This window comes from Anabrus simplex, chromosome 5 (assembly GCF_040414725.1).
Source record: "Anabrus simplex isolate iqAnaSimp1 chromosome 5, ASM4041472v1, whole genome shotgun sequence".
Classification (NCBI taxonomy): Eukaryota; Metazoa; Arthropoda; class Insecta; order Orthoptera; family Tettigoniidae; genus Anabrus; species Anabrus simplex.
In genome coordinates this window covers 37021695-37044309 of record NC_090269.1, presented here as the reverse complement: position 1 = coordinate 37044309, position 22615 = coordinate 37021695, and the positions used below count along the sequence as shown (strand labels likewise).

Sequence of the window (22615 nt, the reverse complement as noted above, 5' to 3'; positions counted from 1 at the left end):
AGGCTAATTTTCATACCATACTCATTGCACCTATTTTCAAGTTCCAAGATACTAGACTACAGGCTTTCGGCACAATCTGCCATTAAGACCAAGTCGTCAGCATAGGCCAGACTGCTTACTACATTTCCACCTAACTGAATCCCTCCCTGCCATTTTATACCTTTCAGCAGATGATCCATGTAAACTACGAACAGCAAAGGTGAAAGATCACAGCCTTGTCTTACCCCTATAAGTACCCTGAACCAAGAACTCATTCTGCTATCAATTCTCACTGAAGCCCAATTGTCAACATAAATGCCTTTGATTGATTTTAATAATCTACCTTTAATTCCACAGTCCCCCAGTATGGCGAACATCTTTTCCCTCAGTACCCTGTTATATGCCTTCTCTAGATCTACGAAACATAAACACAACTACCTATTCCTCTCGTAGCATTTTTCAATTACCTGGTGCATACTGAAAATCTGATCCTGACAGCCCCTCTGTGGTCTGAAACCACACTGGTTTTCATCCAACTTCTTCTCAACGACTGATCGAACCCTCCCTTCCAAGATGCCAGTGAATACTTTGCCTGGTATACTACTCAATGAGATACCTCGATAGTTGTTGCAATCCTTCCTGTTCCCTTGCTTATAGATAGGTGCAACTGCTGCTTTTGTCCAATCTAAAGGTACCTTATCAACACTACATGCTAATCTTGCTACTCTATGAAGCCATTTCATCCCTGCCTTCCCACTATACCTCACCATTTCAGGTCTAATTTCATCTATTCCTGCTGCTTTATATGACAGTTGAGTTTATTTACCATCCTTTCCATTTCTTCAAGCGTAATTTCACCAACATCATTTTCCTCCTCCCCATGAGCTTGGCTGTTTGCAACACCACCAGAAAGATTTCCTTTTACGCTGGGAAGATTTAAAAAATATTCCCTCCACCTCTCCAGTGATTCCCTGTGATCTATTATGAGTTCGCCTAAATTACTCAAAACACTGTTCATTTCCTTTTTCCCTCCCTTCCTAAGATTCTTTATTACTGTCCAGAAAGGTTTCCCTGCTGCTTGACCTAGCCTTTCCAGGTTATTACCAAAGTCTTCCCACAACTTTGTTTTGGATTTAACAACTACTGTATTTGTTTTGCTCTGTTTCTTTCATCTTCGTACAAATCCCTGTCAGTCTCGGCCCTTGTTTCGAGCCATTTCTAATAAGCCTTCTTTTTAAGTTTACAAGCTGCTCTCACTTCATCATACCACCAAGATGTTCGCCTTTTCCTATCTTTACACACAGTTGTTCCTAGGCATCCCCTAGCTGTTTCTATTACAGCGTCCCTGTATGCCACCCAGTCTCTTTCTATATCCTGAACCTGCTTACTGTCTGCTGTTCGAAACTTCTCACTAATCATATCCATGTACCTCTGTCTAATTTCCTTGTCCTGGAGATTTTCTACTCTTATTCGTTTGCAGACAGATTTCACTTTCTCTACCCTAGGCCTAGAGATAGTTCACTACAGATCAGATAGTGGTCTGTATCATCGAAAAATCCCTGGAAAACTCGTACATTCCTAACAGATTTCCTGAATTTGAAGTCAGTTAAGATATAGTCTATTATGGATCTGGTACACCTAGCTTCCCATGTGTAGCGGTGAATAGCCTTATTCTTGAAGAATGTATTCATAACTGCTAAACCCATACTAGCACAGAAGTCCAGCAAACGCTTCCCATTCCCATTAGCTTCCATATCTTCCCCACATTTACCAATTACCCTTTCGTATCCTTCAGTTCTATTTCCAATTGAAATAGCCCATTAGCACTATTCTATCCTTGCTATTGACCCTGACCACGATGTCACTCAATGCTTTATTGAACTTGTCAACTTCATCCTCATCTGCACCCTCACATGGTGACTACACTGAGACAATTCTCGTCCTAAATCCTACAACTGCCAAATCTAACCACATCATGACTGGAAAACAGGCTGTAGGTTTTCATTCAACATTTATAAACATTTTAAGGTAATCACCCTACTGATAAGTTAAGAATTGAGGATTCTATAAAAAATTTTACATACGAATGAAAAAACTCAGCACTGAGGTACCAGTCAGTCAACTGGTAACTCAGCACTTAAAAGGTTAAAACATTGTGGCTTATCGAACTTCCCAATGACGAGGGGAAGAAGTCTCTCACTTCCGTGTGCATTGCAACACAGTGCAATGACCCCCCGTGTACGATTTCCTGGCTGGCACTTCCCTCCTATAAAACTGCAAGTCCATTTGGGCTCGGCATTAAAAAAACAATGCAGTTTCATCGGCATTGACAATATTCGGTGTGAACGAATTGATTAAATGAGCCACACTTTTAAGGCCATTAAGGCGATCTGTTTGTTGAAAGCTAATTCTATGAAGAACTTTGAACACACACACTGTTATTCCCAACAGCTGGAAATTTTCCTTGTAATAAGGAACTGTAGGAGAGCAGGATCTCTTCTCGCAGTCTACTTCAGATTCCTGTTCAGAAAGGGCTTCAAAACGCACCAGTGGGATCAATAATAGTTGCTGTCTTTGTTGTTGGTGCTTTTCCAAACATGCAAGCAAGTGCTTCCATTAACTGCATACAATAACCACAACCACAACCACAACAACAACAACAACAAAAATAATAATAATAATAATAATAATAATAATAATAATAATAACAACAATAATAATATGGCAATTTTACTTAACATCCATCAACTAACTTGAACAACATAAAAATCTCAAATTTGATACCTAAGATACTGCGATTTTATTATTAGCATCATTAAGAACATATTGTTACCTTTACTGCTAGAAATGCTGGACATAATCCAGAAGGCTTATGCTGTGCTCTGAGCAGGGAAATAATCGTAGCAACACATTCCTTTCCAACAATGTAGAATATTAAATCAACTCCACATACATAAAATATGGTTATATTTTTCATCTTAATCAGAGTCAATTTTCTTATAACCACAAGTCGTCATTGTTCTGAATGGTAAACATACCACTATATGAGACCTAACGAGTGAACTTACCGATGTACTGACAAGTTCTTGACGATAAGGATGCCAGGACACATCCCGAACACAAGCACGATGTCCTCTGAGATCAGTACGAATCTTCCCCGTAAGCACATCATAAACTGTAACATACAAGATTTGTTTGGAATTCTACGAGAATATCTTAAAAACTGTGCTGCTAAAATTATGCTACCTTAAAATGAGGAATCTCCCGCAACTGATCTGAAACACGACTGGTTATATTTAAGCCAAAGGACTACATTCAAGTAATTTAAATATACTGTCTACAAAGTGTTCAGTAGCTGGTACAAACAGTCAAGGGATGTAGGACAGAAAACGGAAATTAAAATTAACAGCCTGCAGACATCCATTCCATAGTATTTATTAGTGTCATTCCAAGTAATGGCCATCACAATTCAAACTTGTTCCAGGTATGCGACTAGAAGCCAACATGACTACAGCAGTTTTGTTAAAATGGCCACTGGTGGCTTTCGCTCTCGTTTTACCACTACTCTGTGCACATAGCTCTTTGTACACCGAGTAAAAAATCTCTCCTCTGCCACACCAGTTGTAAGACAGCAGCGAGTGGAGGATGAGAATGTGTAATAATGGCTGCATGTTTCAGTTTTACATACTAAAGAGAATGGGATTTACTTTTTATTATTGTTGTAATAATAATTTTAATTATAAAACAAAGGTGATAACGTTTATTTTTGTGTTTCAATTTCACATACAGCAGAGGATGTGGTTTAGGTTAGTAGTAATAGTTGTTGTTTTATACAGATTTATAAACGAATTAATGAATGAAATGTTAATTTAATGATTAATTTATTTAGATATCTTGAACCACAGTGATTTACGGCTTTTGTTCAGTTGTGGCAAGCTCAAAAGTCACCAGAATACACAGAGTGTAAACGTGAAAGTTCAGGGCAACAAAACATAGAAAGGCAATCACATGACTATGTCTGAATGTAAAGTTTACTCTCTTCCAACTGCTTTTTTTCAATTGATGAAACCACAGCAAAACAAGATAAAGGACAAAAGCTAGTGTATGATATATATAAACATATGCTGTATTAAAATAATAAATGCATACTCTCTAGTGCATGAAATCGAAATGCAAAAACACATATCAATCACTTCGGTTTTATAAGTACAGTATAATAATAATAATAATAATAATAATAATAATAATAATAATAATAATAATAATAATAATAATAATAATAATAATAATAATAATAATAACAAATTAATGGTAATTCAACAATAATGTGCAGTAAATGTATAGAAGATCAATGAACGGAATGAAAAAAAGCACTTATCTAGTACTGAGGCACATTCATTTTGCATTTCTGTCATCAGTATCCTTCACTTTCTTGCATTGTTGTGAAGGCCACTGCAAAGCTGCGAGCTCGACATGTCCCCCTCCTGAGCTAGCAGTGCATCACGCATTTATGATCGTCACATGTTACTGACTGCTGATAAGCTTAACCATAATACGTACTTGTTCCTGTATTGAATTGTCTATTAAAAGCTATTTAAAATAGTATATGCTTAAATCCACCTTCTCAATATACTTTTATCATTGAGAACCCATCATGAAAAACAAGTGAGAAAGCAGCAAGTGGCATTTCATGGCCCAAAACAGGGCAAGCTCCCAGGTGTTGACGAAGCGTTACTCGAATGGGTGAAAGAGATGTGAAACAGTGTTTGCAGTGTTTCTTAAGAAACGTTACAACTAAAAGCATGGGAAATTGCATGATCCCACAATATTCTGGTAAACTTATTCAAGGCAGGTCACAGGCAGGTTACTCAGTTGATGAAGCGTAATAACGCATCATTGCAGCGGAAAACACCTTTGTGACAAAAACTGCCTAACGACTGCTAGTGTTTCACAGGCAAGTGAGCAGGCTAAGGCACCAGAACTTGTATCTCCTCTCACAGATCAGCAATGCTGATCAAACCTCTGTGTATTTTGACATGCCAAGGAACACTACTGTTTCTGAGAAGGGAGCGGCAAGTGTTCTAATAATTTAAACCTACCGGCAATGAAAAGTTACGTTTTATAGTGATGTTGGCCATTACTGCTGATGGTCGTAAACTACCTCCGTACGTTATATTTATACTGGATATATTACTGGTGGCGGATACCTTACGAGTACCATGTCATTAAAAAACACTGCTTATGAACATTGGCTAGATTAACTTTAGTCTCGTGGATACCAGTTGGGAATGGGAATTCTTCGGTAATATTTTCCATTTAAATATAACGTACGGAGGTAGTCTACTGACAGAGATTCATTAAGGTGATGTGTAAAATATTCTCAAAAATACTCAATGATTTTACCTTGCTGACAAAAGTAGAAAATACAAAGAGATTTAACCATACATGGAGGCTATTCATTAGTCTATATTACATTCATAATTTACCAACACTATAGGCCTTTCACTTGCAGAGGGGATCGATAGTTTACATTTTTAAAAAAAACTTGTGAGAAACAATACATTATAATTGTACAGTACCATGTCATTAAAAAACAATGCTTACGAACATTGGCTAGTTTCACTTTCGTCTCGTAGATACCAGTCGGGAATGTGAATTCTTCGGAAATGTTTTCCGTTTAAATATAACGTAAGGAGGTAGTCTACTGACAGGAATTCATTGAGGTGATGTGTAAAATATTCTTGAAAATACTCAATGAACAGTAGAAAGTCAATAATTTTTCATATAATTTCCAAAATCACAATAATCTTTTATGCATTTTATTTGTTCAACTGAGGATCATGCTCAAAGTTTTATTAATCTGATTATTAATAAAGCAAGTCTAAGGGTTAAAAAGCAAGAAAATTGTGTAGATGGAAATTGTACTTAAGAATGATCTGATCAACATTATAATGGACAACATCCAAATATGGGTGGTCTGACAGCTCATGCATCATGTCCAATTATATTTTTCTGAAATATTTGTATATTGTAAACAAAATACTTACTGACTATACGACCTGCAGCACAACCTGTATATATGTAGCGCTGGCCAGTAGTGAAGGCAGGAGAAAAGTGACACCGCACCAATGTCTGTAGAACAGAGTGGCCGCGATAGGTCATGATCGAAGTGTCTCCCTCCAAGGGCTTCTTTGGATTGCTCACTGAAAAATTGACACTCAATGACAATCTAATATCACACATCAGTATCTGAAGTACTATACTGTATTTATTTGCATCATAGACACCACTGCAAAATGAATGAATTTCAGTTTCAACAAAAATTATCACAGTAATATTTAAAATCTTAAAATCTGGAGGACTGCAATATGCAATAAAACTAGTAAACAAAGATTAATGACTGGAGACTCAGTTGTGTTGACAAAGGATAGCAATTTTTTCCATAGCACATATGTAAAGGGTACAACAGTATGCAGTATTTCTGGTGTGTGCATAGTATTTATTGGTGCTGAGGAGATATGAAGGATGGAGCAGACACGTTCAAATTCAAGTTTTTAAAAAAACAATGTGTGAAAACTGTAATCACAGTGACGGGTTCGTTTTAATGGCTAATAACCCGGTGTTGTTGGAAGGCCTGGTTTAGCTGGTAGTGTTGACGGACAATGTTCTAGCAATGGACAAAATAAGTCAAAATGTTTCATAGTAGCAATAAAATACAGTTGAGAATGTTTTATACATAACTCGGTTCTGGGCAATTCTATTTTATATGCAAATTTATGTAGGTCCCAACAAAATATATGTAAAACATTCGTACATTATTCGTTATTATATGTATTTTCATATGTATGTATGATGAGAAAGTAAAATTTATACTACAAGATTCAGGTTTGTTCAAGTGCAAATAAGTGTAGAGTGAAAAGTTCTGATTAATATTAAAACTACAATTTTAGCAGTTACGATGTTTCCTTGTCAATGCATTCATTAATAATGTTGCAAACCTGATATATTAAAAGAAACATTAGTAAAAATTATGCTGTTAAGTTTTATCCTTAAAATAACCAGTCTGTTTTTTCCTTTTTCTTTTAAAATTTGCTTTACGCGGCACCGACACAGATAGGTCTTATGGTGATGATGGGATAGGAGAGGGCTAGGAGTGGGAAGGCAGTAACTGTGGCCTTAGTTAAGGTACAGCTACGGAGAGCATTTACTTGATGTGAATATGGGAAACCACATAAAACCATCTTCAGGGCTGTTAACAGTGGGGTTCAAACACACTATCTCAAAAATGCGAGTTGATAGCTTTGCTCGGTTAACCTGTCTTTAATCCTATTCTTGAAGAAAAGAGATTTTTTTTTTACAAGCTGCTTTACATCACACCGACAGACAGGTCTTATGACGACGATGGGAGAGGAAAGGGCTAGGAGCGGGAAGGAGGTGGCTGTGGCCTTAACCCTACAAGTGCCATGCAGTATAGTCTGTAGTGCCAGGTGAATAATGTAGAAAATTACTTGTTGGAATAATAATTAATTTTAGTCACTTTTAATGGGCACATTTTTATGAACGATACAGCATTTTAAAGAGAAAGGTTTGTGCATTATTTGCAAAATCAATACAACATATATATTTCAAAACATTTTGACAGAGGTCTTCTTTTTAAATTTATTTTTAGATTCAAATTTTGAGGTGTTTTTGTGAAAAAAAATGCCTAGTAAGTAAATACTTTTGGAATATACAATTTGTTGAAAATATCATGAACTAACATCACACGATGTTTCAGGTCTCTATGTCTGTACCTGTGCCCTGAACACTGAAGAACATTCGAATTGAACACTACATAGAGATTCAACAATTTTTAGGTCCCTAGCCTTTAGTCACACGGCAACTTCCTCGTAAGTCCTTTTGGTCTATGATAGTGCTCTAATTGTCCCCAACACTTTCTCATGGATTCCCACATTGCACCCTGGGCACCAGTGTGATGATCTTCCCCTCTTTATTGTTGGACCACATACCGCACACTTTCGCTCTTGACGTGCAGGCGATTTCGCATAGTAATGGCTACTGTCTCCAGACAGTCAAGGTGATGGCTTCAGAGGAATATTAAGCCTAGCAAGGGTTGGTTTCTTTGCCAGTGTCTCCACTACTTCAACAATGTAGTTGTGACGATTAATTTGGAGGCAGATGTCAGTGTTGTCACAGTAGGCAATGTATGAATTTAGCACTGTTATGTCAAGCAAATTTGAAGGATTTTTCTCCAGTATCTCCTTGTAGCATGTTTTGCAGCAACATGATGCACCTTCTGGTCCTTAAGGTCTACTCCACCCATGTGTTTATTGTAGTGTTTGGCAATATGCAATGGTTTGGATACCTCCTTACCATTTTTTGCTTTCACCAACACAGTTTCAGCATGATATGCAGTGGAAAGTCTATATACAGGCTTTCTGGATTTCTTCTCTTTGAATCCACAAGCTAGCACCTCTCCCTTTCTATAATAGAGGACATCACCAGCTTGCAGTTTTGTTTGCATGAGCTCTTTCTTAGAATTTGCTCAGGCCATTCCTGTTAGCATGACTGAGCATGACCCCTTTCTGATGGAGAACATCTGCCAACTGACACTTTGTATAGAAACTGTCAGTAAACAAATGGTACCCCTTATTATATAGGTTGCATTTACCAACAATTTCAGTAATTACTTTCTGTGCCATGCCATCTGGGTTACCTGAGACAAAAAATACTTGCCATTGTACAGCTCAGCATGCAACACATATTCAGTTTTGCTTTCACACAGTTCAAACTTTTTGATGCCAAATTGAGCACGTTTCTTGTTTGGCATGTACTGTATGAAAATAACTATTTTTCATTCCAATCAAGGATTCATCTAACGAGACTTCCTGTGCAGGAATATACAATTTTTTTCCACAAACAATTTAGGAAGTCTAGCAATGGTCTCACTTTGTACCAAGAATCATACCCAGATCCATCCCTTGGAACTACTGTGGCATTTGAATTCAAATGTACCACTCTGTTAATTAACTGGAAGTCATTCCTAGATATTGCATTTGAAAAGAATGGCATATACTGGGAAAATCTAGTGTCCCAGTGATTCTTTTCATCCTTTTTGGAAAACCCATATTCAAAATAATGCCTAACCACTTTTTTTAGTTTTTACTTATCTACAGATTTGAACATTTTCAGTCTGCTATAAAGATGTGTCTCCAGATAATCTGAATGCTGTTCTAACAATTCAGCAGCATAATGATTTGTTTCACTAGCTATCATCCCCCATAATTCTTCAGGAAAAAAAGAGATCAAAATAAGACATAGCATTTGAATTTCTGGGGATGTTAGCTTGGAAGCCAGTTTTCTTTGCCATAAAATCTATACCATTTTTTACAGGCTCTGGTCCACTAACTTTCTGCCATATCTGAACGACTGATTGTATCAATGATGGGATCAACAACTGGATCACAATTAATAATACGACTGAGGCGTACCTGCAGGTGGTATATCATCATCTTCATCATCAGTGTGTTCAAATGTTTGGACATCCCTAAATCTACTTCCTTGGGCATCTCTAGAATCATCTATGCTGTTATCATCTTCTTCAGAATCACTGCTATTAATTTCACCATCTTGCACATCACTAAAATCACTCTCATCTTCCAATAAACTAATTCTCTCAAGATCTCTTGCAATGTTTTCAATTTGGTCAGCTGTATGTGTCTACAATGATCACATGGTCCATGCATCTTCAATGAGTAAATACAACAGAAATACATGTCCTATTGGAGTACCAACTTAACTAAATGCAATCACGAAACTTCCTTGTCACCGTCTGCTTCCAAGAATTGTGAAAAGGTGGCGCTATATGTCTGAAAACATGCATGTAGTCAGAATCGATTTTTTTGGCCCTGGCACTACAAAGCAAACGGAAGAGTCAAAAAAATTAACTCTTGGCACTTGTAGGGTTAATTAACGTACAGCCCCAGTATTTGCCTGGTGTGAAAATGGGGAACCACAGATAACCATCTTCAGGACTGCCGACAATGGGGTTCGAACTCTCTATCTCCCAATGCAAGAGAAAATTATTTGCATAATTATGACATAATAATATTATCTGAATCTGATTTGTAAGTAATTCTTAGTTATATGTAAAATATGGCTCTTCACCCTGATATACACTGCCTGACAAAAAAAGTTAAAGCACCCAGGAGGAGTCGTCCAATATCATCCCATTTCGGTATACATGCATACCATTGATGTGTGAGTAAATGATTAGATTTACAAGGATGTGTAATGGGTGGAATGACCACCAGAGTGCATTCGTGATGGCACCGTCCTGTTGTTGATAAGTTGTTACCAGTCAACTGCTGCGAGTCAGACAGTTAAGCAAGACCCTGCAGAGAGGACTACGTACAGTACGAAGCACCCATGATGCCTCGCAGATGTGTTAAGACAGCCTGTCTACCAACTGACAGCATTTGATAGAAGCCGCATTGTGGGACTGCATGAGGATGGTTAGTCGTATCGTGCAACTACCAGGTATGTGGGCCATTCAGATGTCACAGTGGCATGATGTTGGACTCAATGGATACATGAAGGCATCTAATCATGTTGTGCAGGTTCAGGTCGACCAAGAAACACCACCCTGAGGGAGAACCGTCGTATAATGTGCCAAGCATTGTGGGATCCCATAACTTCGGCATCTGCCATCTGCGAACATATACTGGAGACTGTACAACATCCTGTGAGTTACCACAAAGTGTATCGACAACTCGCCTCCGCCAGATTGGGGTCCTACCGCCCCATGCGTCGGTTGCCAATGACACCAGAACACCATCGCCTGCGTTTGGAGTGGTGCCTTGCCCTGGAGGCATGGACAAAGGACTGGTGTCGCATCATGTTCAGTGATGAGTCCCGCTTCTCCATAACCTCCGATGACCATTGTGTGTGGGTTTGGCGGCGTCGAGGGCAGAGGACAGATTCTGCCCACATTGTGGAATGACACACAGGCGTAACCCCTGGTATCATTGTGTGGGGAGCTACAGGATATACATTCAGGTCACCTCTAATAGTGCTTCGACAGACTTTGACAGCACAGAGATACGTCACAGACATTCTACACCCACATGTCCTACCCCTTATGGCACAACACCCTGGGACAGGGTTCCAACAAGATAATGCTCGTCCATACACAGCATCTGTGTCTATGGCCCGAAGGGGTGCGACGCCCTTCCGACCTGGTGCCAATACTTCACCTGTAACTGCCAATGGCCTTGTCTCTTTCATCCCATATTGTAATCAGTTCAATAAAGGCACTGATCTTTGAGCATATGGTAAGTGTTCTAATATGTTTAATTTTTTCATTACAATTTTTCCTTGTATAAAAAGATACATGCTAGATTTTTTGTTACAAATTCTGGGAGGGAAGATGTGAGTCCATTATGCAGATAAATACAGTGACACCAAAAAATGGATATCTAAACTGATATTAATACATATATGGTACAAAACAAGTTATAACTATTTGACTCATGGATATCAATGATCGAAATTTCCTGGGAACATTTTTAACATAATATACAGGGTGTATCTGAAATAATTTTAATGAATATCAGGACAGTGATCTATGATGGAATAAAAGACAGACTATGCAAGCGGCATGCCTGATAACATGTCATTATTGCCAATGACAAAAATAAAAGGTGCCCGAGTCTGCTAGCAATTGTACTAAATATACGTTAAGATTTTTAAAAGAACCAAATTTGTACCAGATAAGTATACAAATACAGATACCATACAAGCAACAAAGTTAGAAATCAGTAAGCATAATTTACAAACACATGAAAATGAGCAGACATATGAGATTTTGCACATATTCCCATACTGGGACAAACTACTTGTGCAAGTGCCTACGATTACACATACTAATTTCAACAATGTCATCTTCAATTTGTGTGCCTTCAAGGCCAGATTTTCACGGATGGAATTTAAGGATTGCACACACTAAATTATCTTCAACAGTGGAATCTACACAAAATACCCCCCACCCGGTGAAGCGCTACTAATGAATGTCGTGGTCTTAGGAAGAGATGCAAGTTTATAGTGTTACTAGTGGCCTGTTGCAACAATAGCTGCAAACTTATATCTTGTTTCATTGCTTTCCCAGCATTATGATATGCTGTAGCATATGAGTTAGTTAGCTAACTGTTGGAGTCTCAATTGTCTCTGTATTAAGAGAGGAATTAGAATTTTCACAACAATTTCTATTTGCAGGACCTGAATCTAATAATAAATAATAATAATGTTATTTGTTTTACGTCCCACTAACTACTCTTTTACGGTTTTCGGAAACGCCGAGGTGCCGGAATTTAGTACCATAGGAGTTCTTTTACGTGCCAGTAAATCTACCGACACGAGGCTGACGTATTTGAGCATCTTCAAATACCACCAGACTGAGCCAGGATCGAACCTGCTAAGTTGGAGTCAGAAGGCCAGCGCCTTAACCGTCTGAGCCACTCAGCCCAAATCTATCACATAAAGCTTGTCATATACCGTATTTACTAGAGTATTAGACCCCTTTTTTTTCCACTTTTACAGTCAAAAAATGCGAAGGGGGGTCCAATATGCGATAACGTCAAATTTCGTGCAGTGAACACATAACTTCTAGGCTATAAATTGTACACGTAAACATTCTACACTATTCTTTAATAAACTTATGAATGTATTCTGCGTTTTACTGGCTATTTTCGTTCGAAAATTTATAAATTTAAAAAGACAATGGTGAACGTGACTTTTAGGCCTACATATATTTTAAATATAATCAATCACTTTTATTTACCGTATTAAGCAATATTAACACAAAATAATGAAAAAGAACTTAATGGCCAGTCATTTGTCACTGTCAGTTGTATTTGATAGTTCGGGAAATACGCGAGCATCGTCGTACCTACGTTACCAACGCTCAGCTGATGCAACATGACCGCGGCGCACAGCCCGCATAAAATGTAATACTGTACCCCAAAAGATAATTATTCATGAGGTAAAATAAATTCACAAAATATACACTTACTAACAACATCCGGCACTAAAATGAGAATATAAGAATAAAAGAGAGTGAGGAAATAACAAATTACGGTACTTACAGTTAAGGGAGGTTATGGTGTACAAAAGAAACACTCCACTGATCCGAGACTCAAGTAACTTTCTTGCCACGTGTATTTCCCGGAATAAACGAGACATGGTACTCACAGAACTAGATACACTAACCAACACACAAATATCAATAAAACTACAGCTACAATAAACTATTAAACGCATAAAAAACTACGTTATTGCACTAATGCTGTGAACTACGCTATCCTAGAGAGATGAAGACTAGAAGTAATATAACAATTTAAAAAACACAAATTACTGATGAAAATGTTCAAGATCGCAAACCGTATCGGCAGCTAATAGTGCTAAAGCTACGGAAATAGACATCTCTTAACTATAAGACAGACGTATCACACGATTTTGGTGTGAGCTTGAATCGGGCGGGTCGGACGGACGAACCTTGAGCTCTCTCAGTGTAGAAAGCTGCGGTGAGTGGAGAGTTTCACTTCCGCCTCTCTTCCTGCAGGGAGGCCAACCAGCCGGCAATGGAACCAACAGTAACAAAGTTCGTCATATTGACATATATAAGGTTAAGAATTCAAAGCATATTTTCATAAACCGCCATTTGCGTCACAAGTACTGATTATATCAGCTTTTACGGGACATTTTAAGTCTCAATTCATTCACTGATGGCCGATTGCGAGTCTACGGAGGAATACTCGCCACCGTATTTTCTGACATGTTGGCAATTTTTTCAAGACACAGACACACGTACTGTGATAGTCTGTAGTTGGAAAGTCGAGACTAAAAAAGTAGTAGGCCTATTTCTCCGTTTACGCTAATCCACCTACGAACTCGGACAATATTCTGTGATGCTTGTACCGTACTGCTGTAGTGGCTGTCGCAGATAAAGCTGTCAGCTCTGATTGTGCCGATCTGGCAAAAGGCAGCTGAGGGCTCAAGAAAATGTGCGCAAACTTGTACATACATTTGTACGACGTCATCAGAGCTGCAGTACAGCTTGTAGTACCCGCTACGAAGTGGAATCGTTTATTGGTCTCAGCTGAATTTCGTTACGGGGTCTAATATGCAAGATTAATTTTTTTCCATTCTCTTGGTCTCAAAAAGCCGGGGGGGGGGGTCTAATAGGCGAGGGGGTCTAATACACGAGTAAATACGGTAATGCTCAGCAATTTTCAGTAGCCAGGAAATTTGAATTGTATCTATGAATCATCCCCTGAATCTTAAAACAGTAAGTACCTAATCCTGGAATGTGGCTATGGTTACCAGTGAGGGATGCAAAGGACATTGTACTATAACACTGCCTCATATGGTTCAGGAAATCATTATCATATAGCATCATACATCATACCTTCAAGCACATTATTTACTTGAGGTTATGGAAAATAAACCAAACCACTGTGGCAACACGAATTAAAATGTCCATTTACCATTTCCACAGAGAAATGTGTGCTAGGGACCACAAACAGATCTAATTTAACAACCCTTCCCTGCATAAATCAATGGAGGTTTCATTGTGAATAGTGTTCCAATTCAACAGACTTCTTTTCCTATTGTGGAAATTATTAACTCAATCCCTAGTTAGAGCTCTGACATCTGCAGTACTTCGTGAAACGCCTTGGGATCCTCTCCTAGAAATAGAACTCATTTCATATTTCACAAAAGAAAATCTAAAACAGAAACAAGGAATATCCAGCTATCGATAATACATCCCTCCGTCACAGCACTCCAAATTTATTGCAAGGGTGCTTTTGCTACAAAGAAATAATCAAATGTGCCATAACGGTGCTGTGGATAAAATGTGCCACAATGGCACTGTGGAATAAAACAGCCAACACTCGACATGTTCTGCAGTCTCGTTTACCCAATAAAGGCAGTTCATTTAGTTCAAAAGGAAATTTGGAACCATATATGTGTGCTCCTGATGGCTAAAAATGATGAACAAAATCAATAATTACGTTTCTGTTAGGTGCGGACTATGAGATATATGCACTGAAGGAACCACAAACAAAAAAACTGTCTGAGAGAATACCCATCTACTGGTAGTATGCCATTGCGTGTGCGTGTAATGAAATGGCCAACATTGTACATGGACAGCACACTCCCATGACAGTCGACGAAATATGGCACTGAAGTTCAGCAGATCATGCAGACACATATCCACACTCACACAGCCATCTACTGGCAAATGCAGTGAAATGGAACACCCACAGCACTGTATTTTGAAAAATAGATGACCGAGTCAAATAAAGGACTTTTTGAAATAATGAATATCCTAAGGATTCCTTTCTGTGTCTCGCTTATTAGAACCATCATGGAGCCAACAACTTACATTAAGGTGATAATATGATTTCACAGAGCCATCCATCAGGCTAACATAGAAAGATCTTCAGAGACAACTTCCACAGAACCTTCTATTGGGCTGGCACTGAAAGATCAGCGGATACAACTTTCATACAGTCATCTGCCGGCCCATATAGTTAACTGCAACGACCAAAGGCATCGTATTATTTGAATAAGAGACTATTTTACGCAAATAAAGGACTCTAATGAAATAAATAATAATCTTCTAGTAATCCTGAGATGGAGACCTTTCTTTTGATGTATAACACATAGGTGTTAGTATTGCAATTTTCTCACAATATTGTGTTACACGTTCAAATTATATACAGTGAAACTCTGTTTAGAAGTTTTCAAGGGACTGCAAAAAAATAAAACACCCAACCAACCTTCTTAAGCAGGAAAATTCTTAAAAGGGGTCATCATCATCATCATCATCATCATCATCATCATCATCATCATCATAATTTCTTCGCTCCAGCAAGCCGGGTGCGGTTCTGTACGGACCTCCTCCAGTTTGTTCTATCCATCCACAGATGCTGCTCATATATGCGACACCAGTTCACATCTCTAATTCAAGGTCCTTCATTATCTGTTTTTCCCAAACATCACGAGGTCTTCCTCTTGGTCTCTTCCCAGGAACATTGTGGTCAAAGTATATTCGAGGAGTCCTGTGAGGGTTCATTCGTTTCATGTGACCATACCATTGCAATCTCTTCACTTCTAGAGTCTCCAACAAGCTTCTTTCCAATCCAAGCTGTTGTCGGATATCCACATTCCTTATTTTATCCATTTTTGTTTTTTGTAGACAAGAACAGAGAAACTTCATTTCTGTTGCCTGAAGACGATTCTTTGTTGGTCCAGTAAGTGTTGCTGCTTCCAGGCCATACGTCAATATAGGTACTAGATATATTTTGTACAAGCTGATCTTGGAAACTAATGGAAATGTTTCATCCCAAAGTATTTGATGTACAGCGTGATAGAATTTGGAAGCTTTCTGTATTCTGTTACTAATCTCTTGATGTATGGCATTGTCTGATGACATAACACTACCTAAATACTGGAAGTTGTCTACAATATCCTTCTCCTTATCTCCAATTCTTAGATGAACGTCTTCGTTTTGCTGATTTTGAGACCTAAGGTTGTAAAAGCTTCATGCCATGTGAAACACACAGCCAACAGATTTCCTTGTTCGTGAACAATACCGATATAGGCTGATATATAAGAGCTGCTAAAAGAAAGCCACAATATAAAAATCTGATTATCATGACATGTATTTTTAGAGATAAAGTAAAATAATCGAACATACTGTATTATAAATATATTTGATAAGAGAAGGGAACATATTATATAAAACCCTGCACAAGAGATAAGAAGAAATACTAATAACATTAAAACGGTAAATGGTAACTGTACACGTTTCTGTACTGCATTAGACATTAAATACATTTTCAAACACAAAAGTCTAGGCTCCTATTTGGAAAAGAAATTTCCAGGGTTGACTGTTTCAGGTTTTTCCTGCTTTCTTGAAGTATAAACCTCTCCACTTCCCACTTCATGTGTTCTGAGGCACACTGGCTGAACGTTCCATAAACCGCCTCAGTTTTTCAAGGCAGATGCTTGCCTCACTACAAGATGGTCTTGTGGGATTCTCTTCCTCAACCTCTTCTTCTTCTTCTTCTTCTTCTTCTTCTTCTTCTTCTATCTCCTCATCTATTGCCTGAATTTCCTTGCAGATCTGATCGATGGTCTGCTCCTCGCAAGTGATCATCAATGGCAGTGAAGTCGTTGAAACTACTGGTAATCTCCATCTTCTCCTGTACAGTTTTCCAGCACCCAGGCTCTTCATCACCAATTTCCATAACAATGCTGATGGTACCACCACCGAAGCAATTTGCTATTATTACAGGCTCCACTGAATCCCATGATGAGGCAATGAAATGCATTGTGTCCAAAAGAGATGGTATGTAGATAGGATTGCCTGCTTCCATGCGTAGCAGCATATGGCGCACAACTGATTTTTGGTACCTCTGCTTCAATACCTTAATGATTCCTTGGTCCACGGGCTATAGTACTGATGTAGTATTCGGTGGAAAAAAATTCTACCTTGATGTTCCTTAACCCAATCGCATCATTTGACGACCCTAGCTCATCATAGTTATTCCTGGCACATGAATCAAATGACGAGCTCTGCTCGCGGCGATGCACAGCTGTACATCAATCCATATAGTTCAGTCACTAACCCACAGACGCCACTTGTATGCATTCTGAGCTGAAGTTTACACATGTGGCTTCGGTTTTTTCCCTTTCCCCAGGTTCTCGCACACTTCCGGAACAAGAGATAAGAGAATCTTTTTTCACATAATTTTGCTCTTGTCAGTTGCCATCATGGCGTCAAGCAGATATGCTGGTGTTGATGAAGAAGGAATACGGAAGCTAATAGACAGTGTTTTAGAGAGTGACATTGAAGGCAGTGATGTTTGTGACGACGAAATAGACCCTGAAGTCCTTAGTTTGAGTACTAGGGATGCGTATAATAGTTCTGATGACACGGAAAGTGAAGCAAATAATGACGTGTGCCGAGTCTTTCGAAACGAGCTCGTACCTTGGCACAGACTAATTTGACTGACTGGAACTGGACAAAAAGTGACAATAAACCTGTTGTACATAAGTTTAGTGAATACAGTGGGGTTAGTGAAAATTTATTGAAAAAATTTGATACGCAGCCACTATTTGAACTCTCAGTTTTTTATGAATACATGAACCCTTTGTTTGACAAAATATCTGTCGAGACAAATTCATACGCAGCAAAACAGTTGAGCAATCCTGACAGAAAAAAGTTGAAAGACTATGACAAATGGTTTGAGACTACACCCGATGAAATTAGGGCATATTTTGTGTTAGTTATACTAATGTCACAAGTGCGAAAGTCAAGAATACAGTTATATTGGAGTAAAAACAGGTGTATAAACACTCCTATTTTTCGTGAAACCATGAGCAGGGGAAGATTTATTATAATTTCGTGATTTTTACATTTTGTTGATGATGAACAAGTCAATAGTAGTGACAAACTAAGAAAGATTAGGCCTATAATACAACATTTCTGCTCCAAATTTTCAGAATTATATTTACCTTCACAAGACATTGCTCTAGATGAAAGTCTAATGAAATTCAGAGGCCGCCTTTCATATGTCCAGTGTAATAGGTCTATACGTTCTAGGTTTGGAATAAAAATTTACAAAATTTGTGAATCAAGTTCTGGCTACTGTCTGTCTTTCAAAATTTATGTAGGTGATGATGTAACGGATCCAAGTCTGCCAGCAAGTACAAACGTTGTGCTCAACATGTATGAACCCTTGTTAGGCCGAGGACATACATTGTTTTTAGATAACTGGTATTCTTCCCCAGATTTATTCAAAAGGCTACACGACAAGCAGATGAATGTATTGGAACTGTTAGACAGAACCGAAAAGACATGCCTCGCGATATCAGTAAGAAGAAACTAAAACGTGGAGAGTATGAGATGTGGGCTGCCAACAGTATGTTGTGTGTGAAGTGGAAAGATAACAAGGATGTTTGCTTTCTCACCACTAAACACAAATCTGCTGACATGACAGGGACAGGCAAACTCAGACGAAAGAGAGGACAAACCCCGAGGGAAGAAGTGATAAAGCCCACGTGTGGCCTTGAATACCAGAAGGGGATGGGTGGTGTTGACCTTCAGGATCAGGTTACAGCTCTGTTCCCCGTCATGCGACGCACAGTGAAGGGATATAGGATAATATTCTTTTACCTCCTAGATACGTGTATTTTCAATTCCTTCACTGTGTATCACAAGATCGCTGCTAACAGAAAGACGAGCTACACGGACTTCCGAACTAGCATTGCGCAGCAGCTACTAGAGACTGTTCAGTTGCCGGTGTACTCGGTTCGAAGTCAACCTTCAGCGAGCACCACCCCAACCAGATTACAAGCTAAATCATGGGCCCACTTTCCCATGCGTATTTCCCCTACAGAGAAGAAATCAAAAGTCACAAGAAGGTGTGTTGTGTGCTACAGTCGGGGTAAAAGAAGCGAAAGTTGCTGGCAGTGCAAAAAGTGTGGTGTAGCTCTTCACTTAGAGGAATGTTTTGAGGTGTACCACACCCAGCAGACGTACTAAAATAGCGGCATTGGTAAGTTTATTACTTCTTTATCATGCATGCAAATTTTCAGAAAGGAATATTCACTGGTTTGTTTTGTATGATTTTCTAAATAATAGTGTGATGACGACGGCCGTAGAGCGGTATTTAAATGTGATTTCTTAGTGAACTCCTATGGTATTTAAATGTGAGGTGAATGGGTATGGGGCCACTCCTTGGGATGAACAGGGCAGTCGTCTATAAACACCACAATCTTCCTGTTCTGGCTCCCTATTTTAGCATCTAATGCCTGCATATACCCTTCAAACAGGGAACTTGTCATCCAAGTTGACTTGTTGCTGGTGTACTTGCACGGTAAAGTGGTCTCTTTCCTTGGAGTTCCGCTCATCACTTAAAACGTTCATATTACAAGTACAACTAACTTCACGGCGGACTCCTACTCACACTAATTACAACGCTAGACTATGCTTGGCAATCCATAGCTTAGGCTTACAAGACGCAAAGACAAGACGTGTACTACAGTTCGTTAGCATGAGCTTTCTATCTTCCTCACACTGGAGGATTCTAACCATGGGCTGCTTTGAGCGGATGTTTTCTATCTCAAGAAGCTCTAAAAATCTGAACTGTTTAACCGGAAAATATATTTACAACAGAACACTTAAAACGGGAAAAATATACATATATCTTAATGCCACTGATCAAGGGACCAAGAATATCACACTTCTTAGGCAGGAAAACTTCTTAACCAAGTTTCACTGTATATAAATTGCATGAAGTCTGAGGTATGCTGAATACAGACAAATGTCTAAAGAAGGTGTTGGAAATGGCATCCATGGACTTCAATACAGGCTAAAAAATGTACCGTATTATTGACCTGCCTGAAAACTGCAAGCATTCATAATGAATGGCCTCTGTACTGCTTCCATCTGCATGATCATACTTTAACACCATATCCCCCATATTGCTTTTCCAGGGTCCTACTATTTGAGTCAAATTACGCGCCTTTATACTCCGTTATCATAACGTACATCCTTTATGCAGTCAAAATACTGAAGGCAAAGAGTGACACGTATGCCTTACTGCAGTCTACGGTTATACAGTTTGTTTACTGCAGTTCGCAACTTTTGATTCATTCCTGCCAGAACGTCAATGTGCAGAGAACCAGTCACATCACGTGCTGCCACAATATGATCCACCTAATATTTTCACGATTTACGTATGTTTACTGTACAACTGTATATAGTATTTTGTGTTCACATTCATTCACAGAACACATCTATGCAATTTTGAAGGGAATTGAGCTGACAATGAGTTCATTAACAACCAACTGCCTTAGTCCTAGAACTCTTTGACTTAGAGGAGATTAAGAAAAATAAAACTGAAGACTGCTACAATAACAACAAGCATGTCTGTGTAATGGTAATCTTAGAGAGGCATTACAATGAAACTGAATACTTACATTTCTTGGGCACCTTTTGCCATCGGTAATCCCAATTTTGATCAGACACTGCCTTACGAGTGTTGTCCTGAGCATCTGAACTAGAAAATACACGTACATCCCATAGCTTGATACTCTGATCCTTGCAATTTGAGATGAAATGACGACCATCTCCTCGAGAGTCTATATATGTAACGCCATCCATATGGCCTGCCAACACACCTACAGGCTTAGGATTGTGCTCACTTAGAGTACGTCGGTCCCACACCTGCACAAAAATTGTAATTATTTCATAAGCAACACCGCAGAAGAGAACGTTAATTCTTTTCTCAATTAATAGTAAACTGCCAAGATATGTATGAACTGCAATGTTTCATAAGTTATGAAAATAAATTCTAATCCATTCAAGTACAGAGAATCTCAATTATGTATTAAATTTACAAACATCAAGTTCACTGTAAACAAGTCCCACAGAAAACGAACAACATGCTATTAATCATTCTTACGACTAGCCATCCAAACTTTGTAATAAATGTCCTTCTTATACACTTATCAGTACTATGGGATGTCCTCCTTATACACTTATCAGTACTGTGGGTTGTATATAAATAATACCCCTGTGGGTAGAATAACATCCATAAGAAGCAAGTAAAAGAAGCTCCAGGGTTTCTTAATTTGGGAGTGTAGTTTGGCGACAACAGGCCCTTCAGTTGAATCCTGGCATAGTTTCCACTTATTTGTACCAGGCTCCTCACTTTCATCTATCCTGTCTGACCTCCCTTGGTCAACTCTTGTTCCTTTCTGACCTTGACCGGTATTAGATTTCAAAGGAGTCTTAAATTTTGTTGCCCTTCGTAGGCATTGTATTTCTTTTGCTGATACCTTCATTCTTCGAAGTGTTGGATGAACCTCTTCCAGTTTCTCTCAGATTAGAGTTAATGGAGGACAGTTGCTTAGTTGTACTTAAAACAATAATCACTAGTACCACCTGTATATGAACTATGCCTAATAACCTGTGGTGCATTGGAGTGTGAAACTAATTAATTTAGGGATGGGCTAGGAAAGTAGCTTTGAAAAAAAAAAAAAAAAAAAAAAAAAAAAAAAGCCTATATATATATATTGAGGCACAAAATTGGGATGCAGGTTTTATTTCAGTCAATGTTGGCATTTTTTTCCCCTTCAAAATCAGCCTTCCTAAAGTTAGGGTGCAGGGATTATCTGCGTAAATACAGTATTTTAACAAACAGTAACACTGTCACTCCAAAGTGACCATGCAGCACTCGCTGGAAGCTCCATCAGTTAACAACCAATAGGGACTCAGTAATCGGTCATTTAATTCATTCCCACCAAACATGATATACTTTTTCTGTAACATATCAGGTATGTTAGGGAGAATGTGCTAATCGGGTCCCACTGTCATAGGTGCCGTCCAAGAATCACCACGACCAAAGTGTAATACAGTGGAACCAGATATGTCCCCTACCCTTTAAGAACAGTTTACTCATTGGTACCACAATTTCTCAATCCTTCATTCCTGTTTAATGTCTGACTTGTTGGCTAAATGGTCAGCATACCAGCATTCAGTTCAGAGGGTCCCGGGTTC

At 38.6% G+C, this 22615-nt stretch overlaps 1 protein-coding gene across 2 annotated transcripts in view; it reads right to left on the bottom strand.

Moving 5' to 3' along the window:
- Positions 1-22615, bottom strand: part of LOC136874297 (DDB1- and CUL4-associated factor 11) — a 169078-nt gene that overhangs the window by 19687 nt on the left and 126776 nt on the right. For both annotated transcript variants that reach the window (XM_067147937.2, XM_067147938.2), the window contains 3 exons: positions 21034-21280; positions 6027-6182; positions 3048-3154 (listed from right to left, as the gene is read on the bottom strand). In XM_067147937.2, coding sequence (XP_067004038.1) covers positions 3048-3154; positions 6027-6182; positions 21034-21280 — 510 coding nt within the window. The remainder of the gene's footprint in view (positions 1-3047; positions 3155-6026; positions 6183-21033; positions 21281-22615) is intronic.